At 48.6% G+C, this 23,326-nt stretch overlaps 1 protein-coding gene across 1 annotated transcript in view; it reads right to left on the bottom strand.

The window, feature by feature from the left end:
• LAMC2 (laminin subunit gamma 2) overlaps nucleotides 1–23,326 on the bottom strand; it is a 54,702-nt gene that overhangs the window by 11,093 nt on the left and 20,283 nt on the right. Inside the window, exons 3-15 of the mRNA XM_032862675.1 lie at nucleotides 17,969–18,104; nucleotides 14,608–14,706; nucleotides 11,815–11,951; nucleotides 10,700–10,822; nucleotides 9,706–9,895; nucleotides 8,555–8,667; nucleotides 7,350–7,568; nucleotides 6,547–6,729; nucleotides 5,135–5,380; nucleotides 2,901–3,046; nucleotides 1,660–1,816; nucleotides 1,192–1,397; nucleotides 33–112 (exon numbers count right to left, since the gene is read on the bottom strand). Of these exons, the coding sequence (XP_032718566.1) occupies nucleotides 33–112; nucleotides 1,192–1,397; nucleotides 1,660–1,816; nucleotides 2,901–3,046; nucleotides 5,135–5,380; nucleotides 6,547–6,729; nucleotides 7,350–7,568; nucleotides 8,555–8,667; nucleotides 9,706–9,895; nucleotides 10,700–10,822; nucleotides 11,815–11,951; nucleotides 14,608–14,706; nucleotides 17,969–18,104 (2,035 nt within the window). The remainder of the gene's footprint in view (nucleotides 1–32; nucleotides 113–1,191; nucleotides 1,398–1,659; nucleotides 1,817–2,900; nucleotides 3,047–5,134; nucleotides 5,381–6,546; nucleotides 6,730–7,349; nucleotides 7,569–8,554; nucleotides 8,668–9,705; nucleotides 9,896–10,699; nucleotides 10,823–11,814; nucleotides 11,952–14,607; nucleotides 14,707–17,968; nucleotides 18,105–23,326) is intronic.

The raw sequence follows: 23,326 nt of genomic DNA on the forward strand, positions 1-23,326 counted from the left end.
GCAGAGATAGTCTGAAGCAGCGGTCCACTTACCTATCTGCCAGTCTTGTGGCCTCCTGGGCCAGGCTTTTAAAACCATTTGGCCCCATGTAGCGCTCTGGGGGAGGAATGTTCTGCAGAAAAAAGAGACTTGGTTAAAGCTTTGCACTCAGCCCCTGAGCCTAGGTAGCTCAGGTCAGGATCTCAGGGCTGTGAGATTGAGCCCATGTGGGGCTCCCCGGTCTGTGGGGGTCTGCCTGAGATTCTTTCCCTGTCCCTCTCCCTCAGCCCTTCCTCTTGCTAGCTCTCTCCCTCTCAAATAAATAAATCTTAAAAAAAAAAAGAATAAGGTAAAAATCCAATTTTAAAAAGCTTCTGTAAATAGACATATTCATTTAAAAATACATACACGCTAATAGTATTTTCATATGTATTTAAAGTCAACAAAATAGACCAAGTTTCCATGATGGTTATTTCCTAATAACAGGATCCCAAGGAATTTTTATTTATTTTCCAAGTTCTCTACAACAAACATTATTTTTGTAATAAGGGAAATTCTTTAAATCCTTCATTTCATCAGCATAATATCTGACTATCTTGCAGTCTCCTTTATTTGTCTTCTACCCACCCACTCACATTATTGTCGCCATCGGCTTCTTTACTGAAAAAGAGAGGAGAGCTCACTCAGATTGCTCCCTGCTACCACACTACAAATGACGTCAGTAAGAAAAACCAGCCTGCCAGCAATTTTTTCCCCTTTTCAGAATCCTGTCTTCACTGGATTCTTTCCTTCTTCCCAGCATCCCTCCCGTTTCATTTGTTCACGAGTTTGTCTGTTCCTTTGCTCACACAGCAAACGTGTGTCACAGCCCCGCACCATGCTGGGGACCGAGAACGCACACATGAGCAGAACCAAATCCTGCCCGCTGGGAGCTGACAAGCGAGGAGATACGCAGCAGGAAGGGAGAGGAAAGGGGGCCAACGTGAGGTTACGGTTCGCAAGAAATGAGCTGGGAAGAAGCACAGAAATGCAGTAAAATGGGAAACTGCAGAAAACCCAAGAACACAAGGAATAGGTACGAGAGAGACGGAACAGGCCTTTCAAAGAAGAGAAGTCCAGTCTCTACCGGACAGCCCGAGAAAGGTGAGCGACCGCAGGTGGGTCCCCCCCTTCGGCCGTGATCCTCGGTACCCGGAACCCGGGGACACCTACGGTGTTTCTCAGGGAGGCCTCGCTCTCCTGCAGGCTCCGGTGCACCTGCGTGAGCAGGCTGCGCGTATCCTGAACTCGGTTCTGATACTGACTGCCCAGGGCCCGGATTCTTTCCACGGCCGTCTTGAGGTCGTCGAGGCGGTTCCGGTAGGTGTTCCCTTTGCTCCTTGCCTTGGCCAGCTGGAGACCGAGAGATTTACTAGCCCCTGGTACCAAGAAGGAAAAGGAGGATAAGCACTTTCAGAGCCAGCGCAGGGGAATCTGATACGTGGGACGGTTGGACGAGTGACTTTGACTGGCTAATGGCAAAAGGGTGACAACCCAGTCAGCGAATGCAGACAGCCACTCTCTTATGGCCATCACACGGGTCCTAGGAGAGTCAGAGACAGTCCTTTGATCTCTGCAAGTGCTGGACAAAGACACCCCTGAACTGATACCCAACAGAAGATTATAAATTCCTTTCGTCACCTTCTGTGATCTGGGCTTCTCTCAGAAGGTCCCGCAAGGCCTGCTCAGCCTGTCGCATCCTGCCTTCCAGCTCTGGGCTGGGCACCGCTCCGCCGTCACCCTGAGCCCTGGAGACCAGGGCCTCCAGGCTCTGGAGCTGCTGCAAAAACTGGTCCATCTGAAACCACACAGGAAAGAGGATCAGAACAGAGGGTGATCACAGTCTGATACCAGGAACTCAGGAGAGAAGAGCTTAAAACCCAGAGATGCTTGGTACATGGCAATCGTTAAAGGCACGAGAGCCTAGATTCGCCGAGTTTGAAACCTGGCCCCACTACTCATTAGCCGTCAGCATGACCTTACGCAAGTCACTTTCATTATCCATGAGATGGGGATAATTATAATATCTCATAGTTATTACTTGGAGTAAGCGAGTTCGTATTGGGATAGTACTTGGAACAGTGTCCGGAATGAAGAAAATACGATAGAGGGCAGGCTAAAGAGATAAAGGAAAAAAAAAACAACAACAACAACAACAACAAAAAACCAAGTTGAGTTTTTTCTACCTTTGGGGTTCTGTTTGGCCTTTTCTTCCTCCACCCTCCACCCCAGCAAACTAATAAAGAATAATTAACAACAACATCAGTTTCCTTCTACTCTGGAATGTGAATGAGAAATTTCTGGAGGCTAGTCTTGTTTGAGCAGCCTTGACACCTTCTGGACTCCTCATATCATTTCTGTATTTTTGTTTTTCTTCATTTGTTTTAGAAACCTCTTGGAAAAAATCCAGCTAGGAAGTGGCATGTTATAAGTGGAAAGGGTACTGAGGGCACCGAGCTGAGCAGTCTCCACAAACATTTGCAATTTTTCTGTCACGTGGCCAGGTGGAACTGGGGAATTCTGGGTGGGACTCTTGGTTCCACGTGCCCACGTGATGGAAAAATTGCAAACATTTGTAGAGGCTTTGCTCAGGGACTGATATCAGAATACTGTCTCTCGCAAATTGACTAAGTCCTCAAGAGAACCAAATGAGACAGTATCTGCAAAAGGGATCTTGATGATGGTGCATATAAGAGCCTAAACCTGTAGTATTATTATGACTGCATGGAAACTTTTTTTAATACAGCAATTTTTAAAGAAAGAAATAGTAACCTCCACCCTCATCCCTGGGAGACTCGGAGGGTCCCAGATTTGTGACGGACCCACCTAGTAGACACCTAACGATTTTACTCATGGGGCTGAGGGATGGGTAGAACGCACACCTGAGTCTTCACTTGATTATAGCAAGCGGGACAGCTGGTTAGTGCCGCGTGCTCACAGTTGAGGCCGCCAAATCCGGGCTTGCAAACACAGCTGCCATCATTTCTACACTCCCCAGGCTCGGAGCCCGCTGGGTTGCAGTTGCAAGCTAGAGACAAAAGACAGACAAACAGAAAGCATTCCTATCAAGCTAGTTCTAGAAACTGGAGGTGTAGCAAAGATAAAGGGAAGAAGTTCAAATCCCCAATGGTGAAGAATCCTTCTTTGCCCTTGTCAGTTCACTGTGTTAGATTCATCTCTTGCCTGTGTCTCCGAGCACATTTCTAATACAGACAGATCTCAGCAATCATCTAGAAGTTTGTTTGCTGTGGCTGTGGATAAAGAGCTCTTCCAACAGTCCATGCTTTCTGGTGGCACTTATATATTTTTCTTCCCATTAAATTGTGAGCCTGTTGGATATTCCGTAGGCGCTCTAGCTTTGCCCCAAAGGGGAACAACATGTCCTCTGGGCCTATTACATGCCGGATGTCATCTCCCCTTATTTTGCAGATGAGGACTATGAGCTCAGAGAGGTTGAGTAATCTATCCGAGTCACACAGCAAGTCAATGGCAAGCCAGAATGAGAGCTTGGAAGAGGCATTGCTCTTTTCCTCTTGCTCTGCTGCCTTTGACATAGGAAACACAGTAAAAAGAGCAGTGCCTTTATGCATTAATATTGATCACGCACCTACCATGTGCCGCACAGTTCTAGGAGCTGAGGACGTACAGTGGGTGAGGGAGTTACAGTGACCCTCTGGGCTGCTCTACGGCACTCATAAAACACTTGGCACACAGTGATATGATCACATGTTGAAGTATACTGTCATTATTGCTTACATACTTGTGTGTCTTCCTTATTAGCATACGGTCTCTCTGGGGGCTGGAACTGACTTACAGCCTCAGTCTGTAGCCCCACATGGGGTCCCCGGTAGGAGCTTGCCAACAGATAGTGAAGTGAAGAAATGTACGGTCTAAAGCCAGTGAGGTCTCCATTACCAGCACCTTGGAGCTAGAGCTCTTGACAGTGTACCTTCCCAGATGCTATTTTATATTTGCAACCACTTTGAGTTAAATATTATTCATCCCTATGAAAAAACTGAGGCTCGGAGAGATTAAGCGGCATAACCAGTGTAATACGATGGGTGTGGTAAAAAGCTAGACAGGAACTCGGTACTGCTCCTAGCATGTGAGCTCTTCCTATCACGGGGCACTTTCTAGCACTTCGGAGCTAACCCACAGGTTGGGGTTAGGGCGGGTGGGATTTGTGCTCCTGGGTGGAAGCCTCAGGTTGCATGGAGGTCCTGAGGCATTTCCAGGGCTGGGGATTCTGGGGTGAGTGGGAGATGCTGGCTCCCTGCGGACCTCCTGGGGAACCAGGAGCCCTCCTGTCTGGGTGCCCAGAGGCCCCCTCGGGCTCTGTTATAATAAACAAGCCATGGAGGTCTGGGCACCAGGGCTGGTCTGGGACCTTTGTGACTGGGGGATGAGTTTGTGGGGCAGGTCGGTGCCCTAGAACTGAACGTGAACTTGCCTAGAGCTAAACCTGCCTCTGGGATGTAACGTGGACAGAGGCTTGATAGAAGGGTCGAGCAGGAGGACCGATATGCACATTTGCACTTTGATCTGAAGCAGCCGGAGGAACACGCCCGGACAGCTGTGGCTCTGAAGCCGAGTCTCGTCAGTTGGACTCGGAACTGGTACCTTTGTCTCCCTCAGTTACACCGACTTCCTGAGAGGGTCTCTTAAACGGCGCCCACCCCTCCACCGCCCCCCGCTTTTGTTCAGACTCAGTCTCACGTCGGGTCACGGCTGTCCTTAACAAGCTCGGCAGCGTCCCTGCCTGCCAGCCCTGGACGGAGGCGTACGTCCTGGCTCCGTTTCATCTCCTCTTGCACTCAGGAATGTAAACTTGACCTTCTCCAACCCAACCCCCCCCCCCCAGCTTTAACCCGCCCGAAGTCCTCTAGCTCTATCTTCCGGAACCCTGCTGCAGGGGTCTTAAAGCCTTTGACAGGTGAAAGGTCCAGACCGTTCGCGGGCCCGCTGGTCGGAGAAACCGAAGCGGCTTCCTCTCACCCACTGCTGGCCTCGCTGTTCTTCCCTGTGTGCACGCTAGCAAGCTTACATGTACGTGCACACGTGTGCACGTGCACGCACACCCCTCACCTGTCCGACCGGTCTGGAGAAGCACTCCTACCTCGACACTTGTCCTCTGGGTTGGGAGCCAACGGGTCCCCGAAGTAGCCTGCTTTGCACCGGTCACAGTGGACACCCGCTGTGTTGTGGATGCACTTGAGACACCTGCCGGTCAGGCGATCGCAATTCCCGGAGGCCCCGGGGTCCACATTGTTGTTGCACTGACATGGCTGACAAGGCCTCACCGGGCCACGCTCCCCAAAGGGGTCCCCAAAGTAGCCATCGGCACAGAGCTCACAGCGGGCGCCTGGAAGGAACAAATGCCCAAGCCTGAGTGGTCATCCACGGGCAGCAAGAGCCGGCATGGGGACACGGGTCACCCACCGGTCACCCTGGGCCCCAGAACAACAGCCTCAGGGGCAGGTGCTCAGGGCAAGGGCTTGGCTCTTTTCGCTGCACGGTGGTCCCAGATGTTAGAACACAGCATCCCTACTAGGAGGCTTCCTATCAGTTAACTAGAAGTTGGGGAAAAGTCAGATTTATAGCAGTACCACTGAGGCTAGTGCTAAAGAATTAACATTTTTTCAGACTGACCAGCAGCGAGATGTGACATTGACTCTTTTAGTTTTTTGTTTTTTTTTAAAGTAATCTCCACACCCAGTGTGGGGCTCAAACCCACAATCCCAAGCCCCAGAGTCGCATGCCCTACTGACAGCCAGCCAGGCACCCCAAGAGAGAGGTGTAACATTTAAAATGTCACTACGTTTCCCTTCTGTACCTTGGATCATTTTGTAAAGCTTAGTTAAACCACATATTTTGGGGCACCTGGGTAGCTCAGCCAGTGGAGCGTCTGCCTTCGGCTCAGGTCATGATCCCAGGGTCCTGGGATCAAGTCCCACATCAGGCTCCCTGCTTGGCAGGAGTCTGTTTTCCCTCTCCTCCCTACTCAAGGTCTCTCTCACTATCTCTGCTTATCCCTCAAATAAATAAAATCTTTTAAAAAATAAGATAAAATAAAATAAACCATGTATCTTATCTGAAAACTTTTTTTTTTAAAGATTTATTTATTTATTTATTTGACAGACATCACAAGTAGGCAGGGAGGCAGGCAGAGAGATAGGGAAGCAGGCTCCCTGCTGAGCAGAGAGCCCGATGTGGGGCTCGATCCCAGGACCCTGGGATCATGACCTGAGCCAAAGGCAGAGGCTTTAACTCACTGAGCAACCCAAGTGCCCCTTAGCTGAAAACTTTATCTCCTAATTACAAACCTACACCAGTGTTAACCATTCGTACATCCCCTACGAGCCACACCCTGCCCTTCCTCAATGCACCTCTCGAGCGCATCCCCGTCTTTCGAATGAGCCCATCTACAGTGACCCCGAGTAATCAGAATTCCTTAGAGACTGTGTGGACTAGCAGCCATTCATGAGAATTCATGGCGTCGCCACAGAGGCAGTAGGCCGGGGGCCTTACCAGTGACGCCCTGGGGACAGTTATTGCACACCACCTCCTCTGTCTCCGGCATGACAGAGCAGCTGAACCCATTGTGGCACGGACACGGCTTGCAGCTGCGGGGGTCGTGTGGATCGTTGTAGAAACCAATGGGGCAGTCGGCGCACTCGATGTCAAGGTTTTCATCCCCCGAGTAACACTCTCCTGGGAGGCAGAGGAAGAAGGGAGGGCAGAGAAGAGAGCAGGGTAAAATGATCCACTTCCTGTAACAGGGGTGATGCGTGGGAGGCAGAGCTCCTGTAACCAGAACCTTCCTTTCCAAAGCTTTCCTCAAAGTGTCGGAGCACTGGCATTCACCTTTGCCCTAGTACCAACTCTAAACCTGCCACGACCCTGACCCTTACGTGGCTCTCCCACGCTCAGCAGACCTAGCTTCCTTTCCAACCCATCACGTAACACTGCTCCCCCAGTCCCTGTGGCCTGACACCATTTGTCCACATTCATTCAGTCCCTGACGTTGCCTTTGATCTCTCCAGACAATTCTTGAAACTTGACACCGACACCCCCAGCACTGAACCATGACAGCCGTTTCCTGTAACCCGGTACCTTTCCCACAACCTTGTGGCATTTTCCATAATGAAAAGGATTGAGTGTAATAAAGCACCATGTCCGTCTTCTCTGACTCCAGCCCTACCTCCCTAATCCTTCCCCATCTCCGAAATGAGTTCAGACAGCGTCTTTCTTACACGGCTCTGTCCCTTCCATGGGCGACGCCTGTCACCTGACCACCCCCAGCCACCTGGGCCAGGTGTCATTTCACTCACCTGTGTCTGGATCGCAGGCTCCTCCCCCATGGCAGTTACATGGAATACAGACGCCGAAAGGTCCCAGTCTGGCCGAATCTCTTTTGTAGCCGGAAGCACAGTCCTGGCAGAACTGGCCCTTGTAGCCAATGGGACATACGCATTGTTCGACCCAGGGCGCCGGGGCTCCGGAGACGGGGCGGGCTGAGATCAGGGTCACATTGTCGAGGTACCCGGTGCCTGCCACATGGAGATCAGATTAGAAGGAGCAAGTGGGGAGGTCAACAGATCTAAACTCGGGCCTCTCTTTGGCTTTTATTTTTCTTAACTTGCTAAGGAAGGCAGGTGGCCTTCGCTCACTATGTCCTCACGACGGACGCACAGGCTGCAGTGTCAGGAAAGTCAGGCTTGAAATTCTGGCTCCATTCTCCGTAGCTGTGTGAACGGGGAAGTCACATAACTTTCTACCATGGTGTTTCCTCAAGTGTGGAAGAGAAGTAACAGGGGTATGGACCCCCTGTGCTGGTTGTGAAATGAAAATGAGACCATGCATACATGCTAATGTGTCTGGCTCAAAGGAAAGATTCAATAAAATCATTAATAAGCACCTTTTCTACATCCTGCTTGATTTGCTTCGTTAGTGATGTGGAAATTAGGCACGCCAGTGAGCGATGCTTCCTGTTCACGTAAGTGCTAAAAAGCTCATGGAACTCCCAGGAACAGGATTCCGTTGGGATCAGAGTGTCCCCCCTCCCCCATGTGAAGTTCAACAAAAGGAGTTAACGGAATTCAGGTGATGTCTGAATACGGTAACACTGAGTACAGTCCCCAAGGTGCAGCAACTCAAGGACTATAGGGCTGAGTCGTAGACGCCATTTTCTAGCTAAAGGCACAAGCCCATTTGTTGTAGGTTATCTTCTTCAAATAATCAGCTTCATTTAAATTTGGAGGCTCTTAGCAAGACTCTTAGCTCTTCGTTGGTGTTAACCCCTTTTTAGAGGAAAAGCAACTTCTAGAAAATAAGAATTTAGAAACTTCCAGACTTTCTAGAAACTTCTAGAAAATAAGAATTTAGAAAATAAGAGAAGTAAGAATTTAGACCTAATCGGAGACCCTCCATCAAAACCATCAAGCAGTTTACCTACTTGTTTGGAGACTGTCACTGCCTCAGGAAGCTGACACACACTCAAACCCAAGAGAGGAATTCATTTCCCTCGGTCACTTACTATATTCTCCGTAAGTGGCTCGGATCCGCAGGGCTGTGAGGTTGCGCAGTAACCTCCGGTACTCGAAGTAACTCAGCTGGGGGCTCCAGTTACTGCTTGGACGTTCATTTAATCTGCAGGATTTAAAGCCCAAAGCTTAAAAATACAGCTCTTACCAAGTCTTATAATTTGTATACATGATATAAATTATGCCCAAGAAGGTGGGAACCGCTAAGCCCCTTCGTGGCCCTGCCTAGACAGGGTGAAGGATGGGTAACTGCACTCTCATAGCCTGGAACTTGGAGTCTGCTCACTGCGCGGGGAGCATGAGCCCCACGGGAAGTGACAGAGGGAGTCCCAGTGCGAGAAGCCCAGCCCCAGGGGTCATGGCATCCAGTGCTGGTCCAGGTCCACAGAGACCACCTTCTATTCCTGGCCACACAAAACTCACTCCCAGGAACATGGCCGAGTTCAAGGAGTTCTGACCCTCAAGAGAGCTACCATTAATTTTTGGTTTTGTTCTTTATGTGATTTGTTAAACTGAGCACAATTTCACTTACTCTTTTCAAAAGTCCATTTTCACGTTCTACATTGGACATGTCCAATACTTCCGAATTCAGCATTTATAACTTCTCACCGCATCTTATCACCATCCCTGTGCTAGTCTTTCAAAAGTTGTTCTGTTTTTTTATTGGAGTACTTCCAGAAACAACCTAACTTCTTTTCTTTAGTTCACTGACCTCACTTCTGTCTTCCTCTCTCCCACTCCACACTTTGCTCAGGCTTAACTACTTAGAATTTCCTGAAGTACAAAATGTCCTCAGGCATGATTATTTCCCCTGCTTTGCTAACCTTCCCCTCCCCCCATTTCCATCCTTAGGAAACTCTTCCCACTTGTCATATTTTCTTGGGAAGCTTCCCTTGATCACTACAATGTGGGTCACTTGTGCCTCCTCTGTGTGTTCAAAATACTTGTCTATCTTGTCATTTACAAGCCACACCGTAATATTCTTTATTTTTTCTCCCACTAGCCTGCCCTGTTTCTATACACGATACTGCATCTGGTACATGAAAGGTGCTCAGAAAAGCTTATGAAAAGAATAAATGATTGAATGCATGAACAAAGGAAGTGGACTTGAGTCACTTGACCCACTTGTTGTCACTCTTTTTACCTGAACGTGTAAGTCTTGGTGATCCCACAAGGCAGTGTCTTGCCCGGTGGCATCAAGGGAGCTGTGACCCGTAGACCAGCACCTTCCAGGATCACATCATGGGCGGATGGGTGTCTGCCTCCCCTGTCCACACGGTAGTCAAAAGACAGGGTTTGGCCATAGCTCACCTGTTGATTCCCGAGAAATTTGGCTGTGAAAGAGAATTTGAAAAGATTGAGATCAGTGTGAAACTGGAGAAGAAAACGAGCTAGCAAGTTTGCATTAATGCTGGTGATTTCTGCTGCAGTCCCATGTCATCAGCCTGGCCCACAACCACTGTTCCAGAAGAACCGGTTCATGGAGGTGGCCATATTGCTGTTGGCTACAAAGGAGAGTTAGCGACTGACATGCTAGAAGGGCCACGTTGAAAGACAATTCCCTCTACTCACAGCATGGCCCCGACAACAGACTGGCGTGTAAAGGTCCAGGTATGTTGGGAATAGTATCATTTGTTACATAATGCTTTCTAGTTCACAGACATCATGACATTTGATGTTAACAATCCTTGGAGGTATTATCACCCCAGTCGGCAACAGAGAGAACTGAAATTTGGAAAGATTAAGAGGACAACTTACCTGGACATCACATATGAGCCAACGAAATGAACTACTAATACATTTGTTTTTGACGTACAAGTGGTTAAAACAGAGAATGCCTTATTTTCGCTTCTCCATCTGCTTCTCAGTAGATCCACAGAAGTGACCTCTGTCTTTATTTCTTGTCTTGATGGGAAACCTAGAAACTTCCCCTTTGATGAAAGTAGGAACCTCAAACAGGGTGCGTCTGCGAGGATACACGGTCCTGTTCTATTGTATCATGAATCGGTCAATAGGGCTGAAGCTCTGTCTTCCAGAGAAACTGCTTTTCTGACCGCGAGGTAAGGTGTTTTCACATTTGCTAACTTCATTTTTCTCTCCTGACTTCTTGGCTTCTAGAAGAAAAACACCATACATACCAGGGGCGACAAAATAGACAGGGTCTGATCGTCGTGCTGAGCTGAACACATCCCGGTGACGCTGGGACCACTGGAGCTTTGCAGGAGACCCATTTCTTTGGACAGCCTTCCAGCCATCAACATCTGGAACACAAAGAAAACCCCTCTGCATGCAAAGCTCATTATCTATTGAGCTAAATAAGGCAAGACTTAATTGCTAAAAATTCCTAGACGTGAACAGCTAGTGGGGTTTTCTTACTAGTTCCACATTGATGTGCAGCCCTCAAAATGTCCTATGCCCCTTCTCTACTTGGGTTTCAACTTCAGCGGCAACCACCCCATAGCGGCTTTGACTTCTAGGAGTCTGATTCTCATAATAAGAGAGCATGGTTTCATCTGACTGTAGCTCATACTTCTTTTTTACTTACAGAAACAGGGCCTGGCCTTTGTGAGTGGAGAGGGTCCGGTTCCAAGAGAAACTAGAAGTTGAAATCATGTCACTCTCCTAGATTTTAAAAATCTAGGATTTTGTAGCTTGGCAACTAATCTCACATACATTAACTCACTTAATGAATGTGGAAAGAATATTTTTTAAAAAGATTCATTTATTTATTTTAGGGAGAAAGGGGAGGGGCACATGTAAGTGGGAGGAGGAGCAGAGAGTGAGAGTCTTTCAAGCAGAGATGTGGGGTCAATCCCACGACCTGTGAGATCACGACCTGAGCTGAAACCAAGAGCCGGACGCTCAACCGACTGAACCAGCCAGGCTCCCCGGAAAGCAGGATTATTAATGAATGTGAATTTCAGGAAGACTCACATAACCCCCACCCAACCAAATGAAAGAGTCTTTTGTGGTTTTAAAATACATGGAGATGGGAAGTGCAAGGAGATGAAAATCTGGTCTCTTTTTAGTGATTCTTTTAAGTTACTCATATACCCGTAGGAGTCAGGTGTGCCGCTGACTTTTTCAAGACATTAGGCTCCCCTTCTTGCCCAGACAAAATAACGCCCATTAAAAGCTAGAAGAGAGTTGCTAAAGACCACGCCAAGCCAAGCTGTGGTGAGGAGGAAGCTGTCTGTAAGCATAAAGCACGATACAATGTTAAAAACAAACTTCTAGAAACAGAACACTTTACCTTGATAGAAAGTAGAGGTGATTGTATGGACACTGTAGTCTCCCGAGCTGTGGCAGTTGGCTGAATGCCCGTAGCAAAAACACTGGGTACAGCCCTCAGGGTTTCCCCCATCCAGGTGATAGTAACCCGGTAGACACCTGCAGCGGCATTTTCGAGATCAGGACGATGTTAGAAGTCACTTCTCATTTCGTAGAGAGAACATGATGACTGATCTTTCCTACTTACTCTCCCACCTGGCCCTATCATTCCCAGAACTGGGAAATACGAGCTTACACATACCAGCCCCGCTCAGAGACACGCTGGACAGTCACAGACCCACTGAGAGAGCATGAACGTTCACTTTCTGTCCCTGTGCTAGAGCGCGGTCATGATGGACTCAGTGGCCTGGGCCCTTAGTGATTTCCCCATCCTTGGTGAGGAACTGGAAGTCCCATGAGCAGGACAAAAAGAGTTGGGGCAGGGGAAGGCAGAGGTGGTCCTGTCTTCGAGCAAGTGTTTAATGGGGGCAAGCGAGTGGGGGGCGGAGCCAGGAGAGGGAAGGCAAATGTCCCAGCCCCAGCCCCTGCTCAGCTGTACTGACCCGCACACCACCACCAGCTGCTGCCCACCGTCCCCGCCCCTTAGAGCCCTGCTCTGCTCTGAGGGGAGAGGGACAGGGGGCCACAGGACAAAGAAGGATGGCTGGAGGCTCCCTACAAAAGCAAAAGGTAGGCTGGTGCCCACCCGCCAGTGGCTTCTCTGAGGACCACAGCTACCAGGCAGGTCTCAGATGCTGGGGTCACAGAGAAGGAGGAGAAGCTGGGGAGGACTTGTTTCTCTCCATTCAAATTAACTACATCCTTCTTCGTGAAATAATAATAGTTCCACTGATCATTTATTTAGTGCAGATGCTGTGCCGGACACTTGATGTGTGTTCTCCAATCTAATCCTTGGTACAACCCCAGGAGATAGGAATTGTTATTTCCAAATTTATTTTTTTTTCTTTTTTAATTAATTTATTTTAGAGAATGAGAGAGAGAGAGCAGGGGGAGGGGGAGAGGGAGAGAGAGAATCCAGCACAGAGCCTGAGGAGGGGCTCGATTTCAGGACCCCGAGATCATGACCTGAGCCAAAATCAAGAGTTGAATGCTCAACCACCTGAGCCACCCAGGCTCCCAATTTCCCATTTTCTTAGATGAAGACACCCAGGCCAGAAAGAGGTTAAGAAATTTGTTTGAGGGGCACCTGGGTGGCTCAGTGGGTTAAGGCCTCTGCCTTCAGCTCAGGTCATGATCCCAGGGTCCTGGGATCGAGCCCCGCATCAGGCTCTCTGCTCAGCGGGGAGCCTGCTTCCTCCTCTCTCTCTTCCTGCTTGTGATCTCTGTCCGTCAAATAAATGAATAAAATCTTTAAAAAAAAAAAAAAGAAATTTGTTTGAGATCATAGAGCTGATAAGTGACTGAGACAAGATTTTCAAACCAGGTACATCTGCCTCTAAGTCATGTGGTCTAATCCACTGTCCCCCATGACGGGAGTCTGCTTATCCGGCAAAATTACAGAAAAGCAGGTTCACTGTAAACAGTAAATGCTTCGGAGAAAAGCTGTATATAAATAAACATTGGTTTTGTTTTGTTTTTCTCTACAGAGCAAGGGCTTAAAAAAAATCATGATGGTTTCTTTGGAAGAAACCTGCAGATTAAAAGGGATTAAAAAGCAAAGCAGGAGGGAGGAGGGGCACAGAAAGGGAGGGGAGGGAATGAAAAAAGGACGTAGGGGAGGAACTGAGGGAAATCAGGCAAAACTCAAGGACAGTGTTGAGGGATGTAACCAGGCACTAAATTATGAAGAAAAATAAGGGTGTGATTACACAGACGCCAGAATGATGGTCATTTCTCGAAAAAGAGGGAGGCTGTTGTCATTGGGATGGCATAGTATTAGTGAAGGTCTATTTCTTATAAGGGGTGGTGCTGACCTTAGTTTTACGTGGTTTTCTGTTTCTGTGTGACATCGTGAAATTAAAAACCTTTCCAGAAAGTGATTCCTCTTTCAACACATAAGCTGTGTTTCCCCTCCTCCACCTCAGCAGCCAAGAACCCCCCAGAAACACACGCTGGGAATGTATCTGGTGTTTTCTCTGCCCAGGGGTAAGTGATTGTCAGGATGCCAACGGACTGCTTTCTGACTTTCAAGGAAACGAGAACACCTTTACCTCTGGGACCAGCAATCGCAGAGGCGGGAAGAGCTTGAAGTCTGAGCGATGTGTTCTTAAGGAACGTCCGCAAGCAGCGCTAGAGGCCAGATGGCTGTTTACGGCGCCACCTGCCCCCACATGGCTCGGGGCCACATGGCATCTTCTCCCGGCTCATGCGTGTGCATGCAACCACCGTCCCATCCCTGGGCGGTTCCTCTGCCGCACAGGATGGTTATTTATGGCCATATTCCCTCTTACTAGCATTTTCGCAACATGCTTAATTAGACCAGGCCTTTCCTGGGGCCAAGCTGAGTCATGTGACCTCATTATCGCATGCCACCCCTTATGGGAGCACCTGGGATTCAGAGTCCGCTGGCCAGGGGACTCCCTGGGGCCCTGCACCTCTGCCGCCCTTGTAAACAAGGGAGGGGGCCCACAGCAAAAGCATGGGGTCCAGGGAGACTTGGGGGCTCAGCTGTCTTTTTTAAAGAGCTAAGTTTTTGAGGACAGAGGACAGGACATAAGAGGTGTACATTTGTTAAGTGTCCCTTTTCCACAACTGCACTCAGAGAGTGACTTCTCATGCTGGCCGCTGTATCTGCAGGGCCACAGTTCACACAGACCTGTCACAGCGCTCTCCGGTGACAGCTGGCTTGCAGACACAGCGGCCCTCGTCGCAGGGCCCCGAGATGCCAGCTGGGTCACAGTCACACTTGGAGTCTCTGCGAAAGAAGAAAAAGAAAATTAGGGATGTGTCTCCAAACGCTTTTCAGCTATCCACATAAAGATCAAGAACTCCTGTGCCAACGTCACCGGCCTGAGCAAAGCCTTCGTCTTCAGCGAGGCCCCTCTCAGCTAGCCTTGTCCGCGCTCATCTCTCACGGGCCCTTTAAGGACTCGTTTGTGTAGGCTCGTGCTCCTGAGGAACCATTTGCTACCCTCCCCTAAGGAGTCCTGGTGCAAGACTTGAACCAAATCCATTACTAAATGGTTCAGTTTGGTTTGGTTTAGTTTGGTTGACTGTCTGTTCAGTGGCCGGTTTTTTGTTTTTGTTTTGTGTTTTTTTTTTTTTAATTTATCATTGCTTCTCTGTTGTTTGATTCAGTGAAGACAGCTTTCCTTGTGATGGATTCCATCTACTTGCTATTTTCATTTAGTTCTTTCTTTTGGTAACACTTCTATCAGGACACAATTCAGGGACGCCTGAATGGCTCAGTTGATGAAGCGTCTGCTTTCAGCTCAGGTCACAATCCCGGGGTCCTGGGACTGAGTCCTGCCTCGGGCTCCCCTCTCAGCAGGGACGCTGCTTCTCCCTTTGCCCCTCCCCCCCCGCTCGTGCTTGCTTGTTCCCTCAAAGAAATCAATCAAATCTTTAAAAAAAAATCAAAAAATTTTAAAAGGACCCAATTCACATACCAAACAATTCCCCCATTTTAAATGTACAATTCTCTGGTTTTTAGCAGTTTCTCAGAGTAGCAGAATTTAGCAGAATTTAGTAAAGTTTAAAATATTCTCAACCATCCCAATCAATTGTAGAACATTTTCATCACCCCAAAAAGAAACCCTGTGCCCGCAGAAGTCACCCTCCCTTCCCCCAACCCCCGTCCTTGACAACCACTAATCTACTTGCCGTGTCTATATAGAGCTGCCTGTTCTGAACATTTTCTGTAAATGGAGTCATACAATCTGTGGCCTTTTGGGTTTGGCTTCTTTCACTTAGTATGTTTTCAAGGTTCATCCAATGTTATATTTCATCCAAGTATCAATAATTCACCTCCTTAGGGCTGAATAAAATTCTATCACATGGATAGACGACATTTTGCTCATCCATTCAACAGCTGACAGACATCTGGGTTGTTTTGACTTTTTAGGTATTATGAGTAACACTGCTAGGAGCATTTGTGTACATGTTTCTATGCAGATATGTATGTTTTCATATTTCTTGAGTATATTCCTAGGAGTGGAATTGCTGAGTTTACCTGATTGATTGATTAATTGATTTGGTTGCAGGACTTTCTCAATGAAGGAATCCACCAGTATTTCCATTATCTAGTCTGGGCACAAGCTCTTAGTGTTCTGGCTTATAACAAGTATCACTCACATGAGCACATAGTCATTCGCATCTATCTCATGGGTCTAAAACCAAATCTGTGCTCTCCCTCCTGTTTGCTCTTCCTCTGACTGCCCTTTGACCCCATCCAAATCCTACCCAAACCTGGATGGGCTCCTTTCTCCTCCTCATATTTCATATCCAGTCAGAGCCCCATCCTGTCAGACTCCCTGAAGATCCCTTTCCCGGCCCTCTTCTTTCACTTAGGAGGCTCTCCTCCTGTCCTAGTCCCTTCACACGACTTATCTGGACCCTTTGACAAACATTAGGCACCATCTACTGGTTGCTAAGCACCAAGGACATTAAGAAATAAGATCCTGATCTCTACAAGGCCCTAGGCAGGGCAGAAACATGAACAATGAGGGCAGCAAAGCCTAAGGCCAGCTGGAACTGAGCAGGGGGCCTGCCTGCTTGCCTCTTCCCACTCTGGGCAGTGGGGATGCAGAGTATGAACAAGGCCAAGCCAACAAGGGGCTTCCATTCTGGTGGGAGAGACCGACAAACAAATACACATAGAAGACAAGAGATGTGAAGTAACATCAGTCAGAAACCGGAGGGATGGGGACTGGCCAGGGAAGGCCCCTGTGAGGAGTGGCTGAGGTAAGGATGGAGGCTGTGAGGCTCTCCGTGGCCCCGTAGGAAGCATGAGTGCTCTAGGCCAGGGCTGAGGTCCCTTGGCTTGGCTTCTATGAGGAAGGGAAGGGAGGCTGGTGGGGCCAAGTGCAGGGGGCCGGGGAGAAAGGGAAATGCAGTGGAAGCCCACTGCTGAGGGAACAGAGGGCAGAGGACCTTGCAGGCCCTGCTGGTCTGCAAAAGAAGTCTCCACCTCATTCTGAGAGGACAGGGAGCTGCTGGAGGGCTGCCAGCAGAGAGGTGACATGGTCTGCCTCAGTTTTAGAGGCATTTTCAAAGGCAGACGTGGCCGAAAGACGGGTCTCTGAGGACAATCTGAAAGGGGGCAGGGAAGCCTGGAAGAGAACAATCTGTGCGGAGGCCTAAGGGAGAGAGAACTTGGGACAGCGGCAGCCAGGCTGGCGCCAACACAGTGGGCAAGGGGCTGGCAAAGGGGGCAACGGGAAGTGATCCTCTGGGGGTACCTTGTAGCTAAAAGCTTTCCTGCTGAGCTCCCTTTCTCCTAAGCCAACCCAGTCCCTGCCAGTTCTGCACCCCTGAGACTGCTTATGTGATTTATAATGTATGTCCCGTCTTCTTCCAGGAACGATTTTTTTTTTTTTCCTGAGAGAGTGAGCATGTGCATGAGTCGGGGGAGGGCAGAGGGAGAGGGAGAGAGACTCTCAGGCAGACTCACACTCAGCTCCAGCTCAGCACGGGGCTTGATCTCAGGACCCTGAGATCACGACCTGAGCCGAAATCAAGAGCCAGATGCTTAACTGACTGGGCCCCCCAGGCGCCCCTCTTCCGGGAAAGAACATGAAGGGAGGAGAATACTTCAAACTAAAGGGGAATAAAACTGTGCAGAAAAGTTTTTCTAGTCCAACATCACTTGGGTTGAAATGGGTCCCAGGTGAGAATCTGGAGGGCGCTTTACCTCCATCCTTGTTCGTCTAAAGGGGGGCAATCACTGGAATGAAGAACATGGGTTTCAGAGCCCAGACGGGGATCCTGAATATGAGGTCCCCGCTCCCCAGTAGTATCGGGTAAACTTAACCCCCCGGCGTGTACAGTTCTGACTTCCCCCATGAGTGTGACGTTAATCCCAACCGCTGAGGCTTATTGTAAGGACTAAACGGCACAGCCCATGTCAAGTCCTCCAGCAGCGCTTGGCACACAGCTGGTGCTCAGTGATGTAAGTGGCCACGGATAATGTCATTGTCACCCCTCATGGCAGAAGCTGTGGTGGCGGAGGTGCTTACAGTGGCCTCTGGTCTCGGGTGCAGCCGGCGTCAGTGAGCGTGTGGAAGCCGGGCAGACAGCGGTCACACCTGTCTCCTGTCACACCGGGTTTGCAGCTGCACCGGCCAGAGCTGTCGCAGCGAGCGCTCAGAGAACCTGTAACCCGCGGGGTAGGGAGAAGGAAAGAAGAAAAGGAAATCCTTAGTTTATGGGGCGTTCGGAAGCAGCTGAAACCCCATGGGAGCTCAGTGGCTACCAAGGGACTGACCACCGCCTGCTGCCTCTAGCGAGCTGTCCCCGTCTCTGAGCACCATCCAGCCCCGGGCCAGCGCTCACAGCCGAGCAGGGCGTCTGCGCGCCGAGAAATGGAAGGTGCTCCTGGAAGCGTGTCTGCTTCTCTACCTGCTCCGATGCAAGCATTAAGTAGCATGTCGACCACTGCTTTTAAAAAGAAGTTTGTGGAATCCCTGAGACCTCAAGAAGAGGGACAGCATGTGCATGAGCACATCAGCCTCCTCCAAGAGAGTATGAGACAGCGACCAACGTCTTCCCTTATTTCTGGCAGCCAAAAGCCATCTTTTAAGAGCCAGTGTGATTTATTTTTATTTTATTTTATTTTATTTTTAGTATGGGAAGGCCTCCTAACTGGAAATATCTCTACCTACCTGGAGTGACAGACATTCTCGACCTTGGGGCATCGCCCCTTCCCCGCGCATCTCACCCGGTGTACTGCACCGAGCACTAGTCCAGTGGTTGATTCTGTAGAGCCGCGCTCTTACTGGTGTGCGGGCCCCCTCGGATCGCGAGTTGATGAGAGACCAGAAATGCTCAGGGCAGCAAATGCGCCCCTCTGGAACCTGGCCTCCTCTGTCTGACTACCTCCCTTTCCCTGACCCGCATCAAGTCTGTCCTCTCTCCCTGGACCCTGCCTCCCCCTCTCTTCCCTGCCTCCATCCTCACCTCCCTTCCCTCCTTCCATGCTGCTTGAACAGTGGAATTCAGACCACATTACTCAGCTGTTTCTCTCTCTGGTGGCTCCCCACTACAAGCAGAAGAAAACGCACTCTGTATCGTGGTGCACAGAACTCGACCTCTCCTACCACGTGGCCTGCTCTCCTGCACTCTGTTCCAGCTCCCCGCTCCCCCAGCCTGTCTGTACAATGTGTCAGGCCGCTTCTCTCCTTCGGGCAATTGCACTTGCTGCTCCCCGGGCCTGGAAGGCTCTTTCCCCAGAACTTCCCCCTCATTGGCCCAACCTCAGCTGTCAGGTCCTGATTTAATATGACTTCTCTAGGGAAATCTCCTCGAACTCCCAAATCTCAAATAGCTGTCCCACTGCTCTTGCAGTCCTGCTGACTCACGATGACCTCAGCTTGCGGTCCTTGCTCTGGCCCCAAGGCCCCAGTGCGGAACCCAACGCAAAGAGGATGCCCAGAAATCTGTTGCAGGAATGCACATGTGCCAAGAAAGAGGTCAGGGTTGTTGGAAAAGAGTCAGGGGAGGCAGGGGAGCAAAAAATGAGCAGGACGGTGGTGAGAGGGGTGCCTCACCCACGTCACAGTCTCCCTGTGCTGGCAGAATTATCATATAATCCACGTATGGCAACCAACTGTGACAAGCAGGCCTCCCAGCATCCATAAAGCCAAGAGAACGCTAGCCAGTTGCTCCTTTCTTTCTGATCAATTATTCTCTGAATTTTTGACTCACTAGTAGATACGATTCCAATCAATAAAGATACTGGCTCTGTGCCAATATAAAAGCTTTTTGCCACATGTGGAACCTGAACTACATTAGCTACATTCACAGAGCTGGTGACAGATGCCATATCAGCTTCGCAAGGCTTGAAGGGGCCCTCGGTGATAATGGTATACACTACATTTTTTGGGCATCGATCACGCGTGAGACCCTGAGTTCGGCAGTCTGGATACATGTGAGGAAATGCTAGCTCCTAGTGAGATAAGAGCTGACAGAAGAATGGCAGATCATCTGTGGGTAACAGGGAAGGATCAGAGGCCCAGGAACTGTAGACCCACAGTTCAGAAAGGCATCTTGAGGAAAATCTGCCCGTTGCCTCCGGGAAGGGAACAGCATTCCTTGGGAAAGGCATCCCGCTGTGAACAGGATGACCTGGACTGGAGGCGTCTGGGTGACAAGGGCAGGAGGGAATCGTGGAGAGAGCCACGTGGAGGCAGAACGATCAGCCTTCCCCTCCTAGGACCTAGACGACGAGGGGGTAGGGATCACACGAGGACACCAATGTCCCAACGTGCAACACGAGACAAAATTGAGGCTATTTACCACAGAGAAGGGGAAAGAAGGAGCAAGATCCCAGGTTGAGGCATCAAGGGAAGATCACGAGTTTCGTTCTGGACATTGTGAACTTGAGTTTCCGGTGGCGTATTAAGGTGGAAATGTTTCACCTGGAGCTCAAGAAAGAGGCTGGGGGTGAAGATCTAGGAGTCTTCAGCCAAGTAGGAAGAGAGAGCAGGCGTAAGACCACCCTGGGGGGCAGACAGAGCGAGGACAGGAGGAGCCTCCCACATAGATGGAACCCCACGGATCAAGGGGCTTTTCATAATCAAAGCAGAAAGAAGCCTCAGGACACTGGAAGCCAAGGGAGCAGAGTTCTGAGAATCGAGGGAGGATGAGGGTGGGAGTTGCAGGACCTAAGGCAAGAAGAGTATTTGATGAGATGAGCGTGAACAGAGGCCTCCCGGGGCTGGTGTGCGCAGACCTCCACGCTCCTGCCCTGTAAGCAGTCAGCAGCCAACAGAGCCAAGAAGGAAAGGTTCTGAATCACGCTCTGATAAGTAACATTCAACAGAAGACTTCTCTCTTTAAATCAATTCACTTGTTGTTGGTTTTTTTCTTTTCCTTTTTTTTTAAACCTATTTTTAAAATAGGTTTTAAATAGGTTTTTTTTTTAACCTATTTTTTTAAATAGGTTCTATCTGGGACCCAGAAATCCATTTTTTCCCCATTCCAATGAATGGAAATTACACTTTCAACTGAAGAAAATTCTCCCTACCGTTTTTCAGAAATGGATCCTTCTTAGAAAATGGAAAAGATTGTACTTTGCCTTGGGTTTGGCCCACATAGACCAAAATGGTTACCCTGCGAAACAGCTTCTTGAGAGAAATCAAAAATCACCTCATGAAAATAGGCATTCTGTGTCGAGAGAAGTTTGGGAAATGGCGCTCACTTGATCCCTCAGAGATTTACAACGTCATAGTACCTTCAGCACACACAGAGCTTGTTTAAATTTTAATGCCCATATTTCTAAACATTATTTGACATTCTTACAGGCCACATCTATTATTATTTTGAGGAACACTGTGTTCTACAGGACATTATCTAGAGAATCCTGCTCTAAAAGCCGGAGGGTCAAAGAGCCCCGACTTTGGGGCACCTGGGTGGCTCAGTCGGTTAAGCATCTGCCTTCAGCTCAGGTCATGATCCCAGGGTCCTGGGACTGACCCCCGCATCGGGCTCCCTGCTCAGCGGAGAGCCTGCTTCTCCGTCTGCCTGCTGCTCTGCCTACTTATGCTCTCTCTCTCTGTGTCAAATAAATAAATAAAATCTTTAAAAAAAAAAAAAAAAAGAGCCCAGACTTTGAAATCCAACAAATCTCCCTTCAAAACTGGCTCTTCCACTTAGCTGTGTGTCCTTGGGCAAACGCCTTACTCATCAGTTCTTCTAAAGAACGGTAACCACCTATGCCTTATAGAGCTGTTGCAAGGCTTTGGACTAAAATACATAAAGTGCCTCGTTAAGTGTCTCACACGTCACGGGCGTTCAAAGAATGTAGTTTGCACTGGGACCGCCGGCCTCCTTCAAACCTTGCAAAGTAAACGTGGAGACGTGTATGGGTCCTTGCAACGAGCATGACCACTTTGTGTCACATTCCAAAACGTCCAAAGTAATGGCACTGGGTTTTCAAACTCTCTCATTGAAATAAAAACACGTGTCCCATCTCCTACTTCGTGAGCTACTCTTAGGGATTGTGGACAACTGGGCTGAGAGAACAGAAAACAGCTCCCTGTGTCGGTTTTATGTCCCAATAAGCTCTTTCAGGGGTTCTACAGATACGGTCTATGGGCATCTGAGGGCTCAGGAAGGTATGCTACAATGAGTACTATTTAAAAATCAGGGGCACCTGGGTGGCTCAGATGGTTAAGTGTCTAAGACTTTCGGTTTCGGCTCAGGTCATAATCTCAGGGTTTTGAGATCGACCCCTGCATTGGGGTCTGTGCTCAGCGCGGAGTCCCCTTGTCCTTCTCCTTCCTCCTCTGCCCCTCCCCCTCCTCCCTCTCTCTCTGCCTCTCTCAAATACCTAAATAAAATTAACATAAAATAAATAAAAATTAAAACAAAAAGAGGGTCCATCCTTTTGGGAACCCTTTAAATACACATCTACACTTGTATTTTAACATAATATTATTATTATATTTTTATAAAAATATTATATAATATAAATGTATAATTATATTTAATAATGGTAAGTTATTATTTAAGAATGTTTTAAATAGCAACCCAAATGTTATAGTCTGAGTAATTCACTGTCGCAAGTCGTAGATATGTAAAAAATAACAATAAAATTAAGAGAACAAGCCCAATTATCATTGATGTCTGTATAGGTCTCAAGAAGGTACGTGTCCTGGGAGGAAAAAACCACACAAGTACACACAGTGAATTTCAAAATATTTGCAAAAGGTTCTCAGGGCTTACACATGTGCTTGTAAGAGTTAAAGCAAACTCAGCCCTGCTGCTAAACCCACAAAGTCATCCTCTCAAAATAAGCCTGGCTGCTAGATCTATGAGAAACTGATGTGAAATGCAGAATCTATGACCATGTTCGAGATTATTACTGCTGTCGGCTTCACTCACCACACATGGACTGAATGCATTTTTTGGTAAGATGTGATCTTCTGCATTTGAGACTGTATATACAATAGATTCCCTTGAAAATGACAAATATCTCCCGGCTGATTGGGAGACTGAGAAGTCACATAGGGAATTAAACTTGAGCCACCCAGCTAGTAATCTGGGCAGCCAGTGTCTAGTGGGGGACGGCACATGGTGGGGACAGTCTCTGTCACTGACATGCCACTCAGGCTGGGAGCTCGGGCTCAGCTTTACTTTCTCCGTCTCTAGAACGGTAGGTGGCATGTTAACACGTAAAGGTTGTCAAGTTGCTATGAGTACTGAAGAAGACATAGTATATGGAAATATTCTGGGAAAACAGAAAGCATTAGCCGGATCTTAGGAAATAATAACCGTGAAGTTTTTCCTGGACATCTAATTGTCTGCTGTTGGGGATAAAAAGGCACCATTCTGATTCTTTTTTCCTTCAGATGGAAGGAATAAGAGGGAACAGT

Source organism: Lontra canadensis, unplaced genomic scaffold, assembly GCF_010015895.1.
Source record: "Lontra canadensis isolate GAN:19392208 unplaced genomic scaffold, GSC_riverotter_1.0 scaffold24, whole genome shotgun sequence".
In the NCBI taxonomy this organism is placed as follows: Eukaryota; Metazoa; Chordata; class Mammalia; order Carnivora; family Mustelidae; genus Lontra; species Lontra canadensis.